General features: G+C 50.7%; 1 protein-coding gene across 2 annotated transcripts in view; it reads left to right on the forward strand.

The window, feature by feature from the left end:
- The window catches only part of NPPB (natriuretic peptide B), a 28,944-nt gene extending 23,335 nt beyond the window's left edge, over positions 1-5,609 (forward strand). The window contains exons 2-4 of one of the 2 annotated variants that reach the window (XM_032418567.1): positions 4,257-4,386; positions 4,637-4,892; positions 5,462-5,609. In XM_032418567.1, the coding sequence (XP_032274458.1) occupies positions 4,257-4,386; positions 4,637-4,892; positions 5,462-5,478 (403 nt within the window). In that variant the 3' untranslated portion in view covers positions 5,479-5,609. The remainder of the gene's footprint in view (positions 1-4,256; positions 4,387-4,636; positions 4,893-5,461) is intronic. The other variant, XM_032418577.1, reaches the window with a different exon arrangement.
- The last annotated feature ends 2,789 nt before the right edge of the window (positions 5,610-8,398 follow it).

An 8,398-nucleotide genomic window follows, 5' to 3' on the forward strand; every position in this document is an offset into this window, starting at 1 on the left:
CACACACACACACACACACACACACACACACACACACACACACACACCCCTGCGCATGCACCTGCATTGATGCCACGCTGTGAAGGATCTGATGGCCCTTCTGTAGGTGTTTTCTGGCTTTTGAGAAAGTCTACAAGTCATAGAAGATTGAAGTACTAGTGGGGGTTGGGAGCTGGCGAGCAGACCTAACCATGAACTAGGGGCAGCTGACGGTTACAGGGCTTCTGTGTGTTGAGAAATCCTCGTCTAATTCCTTCATTCTACATAAGGGAAAACAGAGTCCCAGAGCAGAGAAATGACTTGCATAAAGCCATACCATGAGATAGCAGTGGGCAGAGACGTACGACCTGCTGACTCCCTGGGCAGTGCTCCCTGCTTCCTCCTTCCCCTTTCCCTAGTGGTCAGTGCTCCTGTGCTGCCCCTATGGCTGCCCATGGCTGGAGGTCAGAGTCAAAGGGGAGCTGTAGCTCAGCACACTTGTCCCAAACCTTTCCTCTTCTGCATCTTCTTCCTTCTGTCAATAGCCTAGATGCTATAGACCAAATGTCTGTGTTCCCTCCCAACAAATTCATATGTTGAAACTTATTTCCCCAATGTGAAGGTATTAGGAGGTAGGACTATTGGGAGGTGATTAGGTCATGGGGGTGGAGCCCTCACAATGGGATTAGTGCCTCTATAAAAGAGAACTCAGAGAGCTCCCTTGTCCCTATGCCATATGAGGGTCAGAGAAAAGAGTGGCTTGTGAATCAGTAAGAGGGCTCTCATCAGACACTGAATCTGCCAGCACCTTGATCTTGGACTTCCTAGCCTCCAGAATTGTGAGAAATACATTTCTGTTGTTTATGAACCACACAGTCTTTGCTCTTTTGTTATAGCAGCTCAAACGGACTAAGATACTAGACGTGGTAGTTGATCAGTTAAGCAGCCCCCACCTCTGCCCAGAATGCCCTCCTCATCTTCCTTCTCATGGCTAATTCATTCTTATCCTTCAAAGCTTTAGCTCAGTACTACCTTCTCCAGGAAGCTTCCCCCTCAACTGAGTGTTCCTACTATGCTTACAGACCGCCCAGGACTCACCCATATCGGTTGCCACATCATCCTGTGGGGTGGGGGGGTTTGTGACTGAGTGTTTCTCCCTACACTGTGAGCTCCCCAAGAACAGAGTTTGTCTTGTTCACCATGTTCCCACCTCCCAGCAGAAGCTTAGTTTTACCCGCATGGTCCCATTCCCTCCTCATGGCAACCCTGTGATACAGACATGAGAAAATACGAAGAGAGTTGAAGTAACTGGCCCAAGATCACATACGTAGCAGAAGGTTGAGGTGGTGTTGAATGCAAGCAGTCTGATTCCAGAGTCTAGACTGCAAACCACTGTGACCCAAACCTTTGAAAAAGGTTTGTTGAATGAGTTAAGGGGCTTATTTCTTTCTCTGTAGCCAGCATCTAGCACCTGAGGTTTGACCCTGGTAACAACCAATATTGGCACCACAACCACCTTTACTGAGCGCTTATTAAGTATCAGGCGCTACACTTAGCATTTTACATACACTGTATTAATTTCGTATTACTAATGAAACAAATTACTGTAAACTTAGTGCCTTAAAATAATATAAACTGATTTCCATATAGTTCTGGAGATCAGAAGTCTGAAGTATGTTTTTTCAATGGGCGAAACTCAAGGTGTTGGCAGGCAGGCTGTGTTCTTTCTGGAGGCTCTAGAGAAGAATCCATTTCTTTGCTTTTTCTAGCTTCTGGAGGCCAATTACACTCCTTGGCTCATGGCCTCTTCCTCCATTTTCAAAGAGGCCAGCAGTAGTGTAGATGCTTCTCTTATCTCTGACCTCTGTTTCCATCCTTCCGTTGCCTCTTTCTGACCCTGATCCTCCTGCTTCCCTCTTATAAGGATACTTGTGATTACATTAGCCTTCCCCCATAATCCAGGACAATCTTTCCACCTCCAGATCTTTAACCACAGGTGCAAAGCCCCCTTTGCCTATGTCAAGTAACATATTCACAAGTTCTGGGTATTAGGACATGGACATCTTTGGGGGAACATTGTGCAGCCTACCACATATACCATCTCATTTAATCTTTGTGCAGTAATGCTGTGACATCGATGGTATGATTAGCTCCATTTAATAGGAGTGGAAAGTGCGTGGCATACAGTAGGCACTTAATAAATGTTTGTGGGGATGGGATTTGGTGTGAGAACTAATTGATAGTATATTGTTCTTCACTGGAGAGAAGGTCCTGGAGGATATATCCAGTCCTGTGTCTTCCCTAAAATCTTTTCCACAATCCCCTCTGCTGGGGCAAGAGGAGGCTCTATCAGAGTGCTTAGCACTTAATTATTTCCCCTGGCCTGACTGTCTCCCTAGTGGGATCACAATCTCCTTCAGTGCAATTATATTTCTAATTCTTTGTCTCTTTCCATAATGCCATGGGCTTTCACAGACATCATTTTCTCCCTTGTAGTCCTTGAAAGGGGGGAGCATATGTCCATTTTGCAGAAGAGCAAAACGAGGCTCAGGTTACATGCAGAGTCATTTTTTAATAGGTGCTGGTTGATGGACTCTGTCTTGCTCCTAACACTTTTGCCATCCAGCATTAGGGACTCAACGTTCTCAGCAGCCCCTGACCCTCTGACTCAGCTCTGCACTGGATTGGATTTTCTTGTCTCTTTCACTGACACTTAATCTTTGGATATTCTTTTTCTGGTGCATGTGTGCACACACACAGCTTTCTGTACCTTCAGAGATGAAAGTGGATTAATCTAAATTTTTCTTTTAGTAGGAACCCCTTGCAATCACCGTGGCAGTGATTAAGAGCGTCAGGTCTGGAGTCAGACTGCCTGGGTTGCAACCCAGCTTTCCCACTTGTCAACTAAGAAATCAGATTAATTCCTCTGAGCTCAGTTTCCTCATTTGAAAAATTAAAAACAGTAACAATCTTTTTCTCACATATCAGGCAGATGTTATTTTTCTAAGGTATGATTTTCTTCGAGGTCACGGCTTCTGCCCCTTGCTGCCTTTTCTCCATCACCCATATCCCATTCTCTCATCCTGCTGCTCGTCAACCCAAGGCATCTAGAACAGGTGGTGACATAGTCATGCATGCTTTAGGGGGGATTTAATCTGCTGTGTCTCTTTCCAGGGCCATTTTTCTTTGCAGCTTCATTTGTAATCACAGACAGGAGGTCCAGACCATCTGCTAACGGGAATTAGGTCATGGATGGTCAGATGAAGGAGGCACTGGGGAGGGGCACTCTTCACACTTCTAGTGTCCCACAAAATAGATAACCATCTTCCAGTCATCTTTGCTTTTTCCGTCCCATGTTGGCTTGGTGGGGGAGAGGAGGTGTTGGCACCTGGAGGAGATGTGATAGATGGCATTCCTGGGTGACTTCATCTCTGGGCCTTGCCTCTCAAAATTCCAGCCAAATCAAGCTCTACCGTTTAAGGGATGGAAACCGGGTCAGCATTCCAGAAGTTCCTTGTCATGCCCAGACTTTTAATCAGATGACATTGGAGAATGCGCATCCTAGTGCAGGCAGCTGTGAGAGGGTGGGGAGGGACCTCAGACGTCCCTACTCCATGCTCGTCTTTCTGGCTAGGCCTGAGTGGAGGAGAGCAAGACCTCTTGGCGCTGGGTTTGCTCAGAAGGATCAGCACCACGGACAGCGCTCAAGGCGCCGGGAGACCCGCGGCCCAAGGGGTGCAGAGAGCCAAGCGTGTGCCGAGTAACAGGCAGGCGAGGGGAGGGAAGACGCGCTGCGCTGGTGGGGTGTTGGCTGGGGCTGTTCTGGCTGAGTCACACGGTGCGCCCCGCACTTGCGTCGGGCCTCGGAAAGCTGGAGTTGTCTCTGCCCTCTCCAGGAATGGTTGGGGGTGGGGAGGAAAGGCCCCAGGAGTGTGGCAGGAAAGGAGGAAGCGGGAGGCGAAGGACCTGTTCATGTCCCCCGCGCGCTCCCGCCCCCCCCTTAACCCCGGCCAGGCCCATTTCTATACAAGGCCTGCTCTCCCCAGCCTTCACCCCGGGCGAGTATGGTCGCAGGCGCGGAGGGGCGCATTCCCCCGCCCTGAGCTCAGCGGGCCGGAATGCGGCCGATAAATCAGAGATAACCCCAGGCGCGGGATAAAAGGCCGACGACGTTGCCGAAGGATCCAGGAGAGAGCCTGCGGGCCGAAGAGGTGAGTCGTGACCCGGGACGCAGCGCAGCAGCGGCGGCGACAATCTCTTTCCCCACTTCTTTCCAGCGACATGGACCCCCAGACGGCGCTGCCCTGGGCCTTCCTGCTCCTCCTGTTCTTGCATCTGTCGCCATTAGGAGGTCGCTCCCACCCGCTGGGCGGGCCTGGCCCCGCCTCGGAGCTGTCGGCAATGCAGGTGAGCCAGTGCAGGTGAGCGCTGTCGTGTGAGTGAAGGCCACTGTGGGTAGCAGCAGTTCACTGGTCCTCAGCTACTGTCCCAAGAGGTCCTCAGTATCCCTTGGGAATTAGTGATAAGGGAACCAGAAAGTGATGGGATTGGGTGCCAGGACTCCATACCCAAGGCCGTTGGTTCACTTGGGTCCCATCCAGGGGGATTCCACCCAGTTGGAACCTCAGGAACCTCAGGCTATCCCCACCCATTGCAGGAGCTGCTGGACCGTCTGAGGGACACAGTTTCAGGGCTGCAGGCAGAGCAGATGGCCCTGGGACCCCTCCAGCAGGACCACAGCCCCACAGAAGCCTGGGAGGCCGGGGAGGAACTCCCTGTGGGGGCCCTTGCACCCAGTGACAATGTCCTCCAGGCCCTGAGAAGACTACGCAGCCCCAAGATGATGCGCAAGTCAGGGTGCTTTGGCCGGAGGCTGGACCGGATCGGCTCCCTCAGTGGCCTGGGCTGCAATGGTAAGCCCCCTCCCTGCACCTCGGCTCACCCTCCCCCATTCCCGTGGGTTCCACCATTGGAACCACTTCTGGGTTTGCTGTCTCCAGGGACCACACCCTGAGAAAAGGACACTTGGACATTATTCTCTCTTGCTGACAGTCCTTAGGGCCAAGGAGTGCCTTTCTGGAAATACTAAACGTGGACATTATTGTCCATGAGTCCCTACCCCCCTTCTAGCCACCTCCTGCCTCTCTTACCCAAAGGGGCAGAATCGCCTTAGGATGGAATCCAGTCATTGTCTGGCACCCTCTCCTTGGAGCAGAAAGAGTCCTAAACATTTTCCTCCTGGTTTCCCCTAACCTGTCTACAGCCACAAAGGCAGAGGTCGGGATCACCAGGGCAAGGATGATTCCCGGTTTACAGATGAGGAGACTGAGGTTCAGAGAAAGGGATTATTCCAAAACCTCAAGCATCCAAATTGGCTGAGGTTGGGGGATGGTGGCAGGGATGGCCTGTGGGGCGGGGAAGCTCAGATCCTGCCTCAGTCTCCCACCTGATGCCATTATCACCCTTTCTCTTCCTCCCACAGTGCTGAGAAGGTATTAAGAGGAAGTCCTGGCTGCAGGCATCTGCATCTGATTCTTCAATAGCCCCCTGAGCCCCTTTGAAGCAATTCTTATTTATTTGTATTTATTTATTTATTTATTTCGATCGTTTTATATAAGACGATTCTTAACTCTGAGCACAAATTTTCCATGGTGAAATAAAGTCAACATTATAGCTTCTTTTGAAACTGATTTGTCCCGGTGCATTAAAAGTAATACATCATTTAAAAAACAAGAACCAAAAAAAACCTAAACCCTTTGTTTTCTTGAAGGTTCCAAAAGTTTCTTAATGGTGGGGTGGGGACATGGCATCGGGGCTGGTCAAGCAGGGTTGGGGGCGCCTCTCTTCTCTTGAAGGGTTTTTCATGCTCTGAAATGTCTATAAATACCTCAAGCACTCAAGACACTTTGCAGAAACTGCTTTGCAAAGCTGGTAGTTACTCCCTGGGAGTGGAAATGGGCCCTGATATATTCGTGCAAGTGAGGGTGTGTGTCTGTTTGCTTACTAGTTTTCCCTCTGCCTGGAATTCTGCCATCAGAGGTGTTCTACCTTGGTGATGGCTGTTTTCAGGAGGTCCGAGCTAAAATCTCAGAGATTAGGGGCAGTGTGTGCACGCACATGCATGCACGTGTGTGTGTGTGTGTGTGTGTGTGAGAGAGAGAGAGAGAGAGAGAGAGACACTGGCTCATATGAATCTCTAAACGGGGTCGAGCTCTCCATTCTGCCCCAAACCTCAGCTTCTGTCCTTCAATTCCTGATGTCATCCTGGCAAGGCCTTTAAAACTCAAGAGTTTAGTAGCATTTTCATTTCCTAAACCCAGAAGTTTAGAAGTGTCTGACAAAAGGCCCAGCATTTTAGGGTGCCCCTCTTCTGTGGGCTCCACATCTTCACTTCCTCTCTGCCTCAGAGAGAGAAACCTCTCATGCTAGGGCAGAAAAGGAGACAACCACCAGAGTCCTACTGTGTTGTCTCATTCAGCAGGGAGTCCTATGGTGGTCACTGTCCTGTACTCTATGGGACCCCCTGCCCAATGCATCCTGTGTCCCAGGCATCCTGGGCCACACGCCGCTGCTTTCAGGCCTCCAGGCCTCAGCTCATGCAGTCCCTTTTGCCCAGAATGCCTTTTATGATCCTAGCTCTGCAGAAGGGACGGGATTATTCTTATCCCCATTTGATGGATGAGAAAACCGAGACCCAGAAAACCAAAGCCTCCTACCTGGCAGCATGCGGCCACCCATGCCAGCCCAGAGATGTGAGTGGAGAGCCGAGTGACACTCAGGCTGTGCTCTCTCCCCGCGCTCCTGGCCTTGAACTTCACTCTCCCGACCTTTCTGCTGTTCTCAGCCAATGTTTCTTCGAGGGAGGGGAACCGCAAGTGGTGTGGGCTTTGTGTTATTTCTCATTTCAACTCAGTGTGGGCCGGAGGTTATGGATAGCCAATGACATCAATTAAGATTTTTTAAATGAGGTTTAGGAGTGAGTTCCTTTCTAATAAAACGGTGAGCCATCTTTGCCTAGTGTATCCGACCCAGGGAGGGCCATGGGGACTCAGTGTAGTGAACTTTCATTAGGCATCAGGTGCCTCATTAGGCACCACGTACAGTTCCGTTGACTCACAACAAATCTATGAAGAACTCTCATTGTCCCTCATTTTAACAGAAGGGGAAACTGAGGCACAGGGAGGTGATGTAACTTGCTCAAGATCATGCAGTTAGCAAGTGGCAGAGCCAGGGTTCAAGCCCACACAGCCTGGCTTAGACCCAGGCCCCTAACCACAGCACCACCCGGCCCCCCCCAAGTCAGTGAATCAGGCTTGCTGGTGGGAGGGAGAATCGCCCTCATAACGACATCACTCAGCTCATTTGCCTGTTGGCAACCTCTCCCCTCCGCTCAGGTGATGAAGGCAGACCTCTTCCAGAGCACCGCCTCCCCACATCCAGCCAGCACTCCAGAATTCTTGCCGGTGAGTCTGGTTCGTCCATATGTAGGGCTCAGGTGGTAGAGTCTATGTAGGATACATCTATTTCTTGGACCTTCCCCCAAGCAAAAGTCTAGGCAAGAGGACTCCAGAGAGAACTGCAAGGGAGCCGAATGTGTCCGCCGGAGGATGGGCATGGGTAGCCTGATGTACCCCACGGAGCCACATCTCACTGAGCTCCCCATGTGTTCCGTGTTTGTGGGAAGCAGGGCACACATGCTCTGTCTACAGATGCCCGTTAAACCCGCCCTCCCTAACCTGTGACCCTGGCCCCTTCAAACGTTCCCCAACATAGCTATAGCCATGGCCTTAACCTCCCTGACTTCCCTATTATCAACGTCGTCCAACGAAGCTGCCAGATTATGTCTCACCATAGGTGCTCGGCACTATAATCTTCCCAGAAAGAAGTGTTGGTGAAAATAGAGCTCCGGAGGCTTGACCCAAGGCTTCAGAGCTGGAGAGAATTTCAGTAGAGGGTGGACAAGCTTTGCTGGGTGCCAAGGGTGGAGGTTATAGAAGCCAGGACAGCACTGGGACCGAATGCTTTCTTTTGTGCTGCTGACTCTGCACCTGTGACATTCTCAAGGAATCTGAGCCCTTCTCCATCCCTCTTGTGGCAGCTTTGACCCTTTTAAGCATCTGTGGCAAGAAAAAAGAATGTATTTCTCCTCTTGCAGAGCCAGATCTAAACAAAATCACGAACTTGACCCCCTGTCTTTGCTCATGTGGTAGCTCTCAGCCTTCCATCTCGGCCTCGGGAGGATTTTTGTGCACTCCCTTAGCTTTAATAACCAGTCCTGTTTCAAGGTGACCCATTTCTCCCATTGGGTCAGGAGCCAGCCCCGTGCACCTGCTTGGATGTTCTGGAACATTTCTACAGTCAAACTCCATACCTGCCCTGGGACACTGGCTCCCACTCTCACGTGGCTAGTCTCCTGTCC

This window comes from Phoca vitulina, unplaced genomic scaffold, assembly GCF_004348235.1.
Source record: "Phoca vitulina isolate PV1807 unplaced genomic scaffold, GSC_HSeal_1.0 scaffold2, whole genome shotgun sequence".
Classification (NCBI taxonomy): Eukaryota; Metazoa; Chordata; class Mammalia; order Carnivora; family Phocidae; genus Phoca; species Phoca vitulina.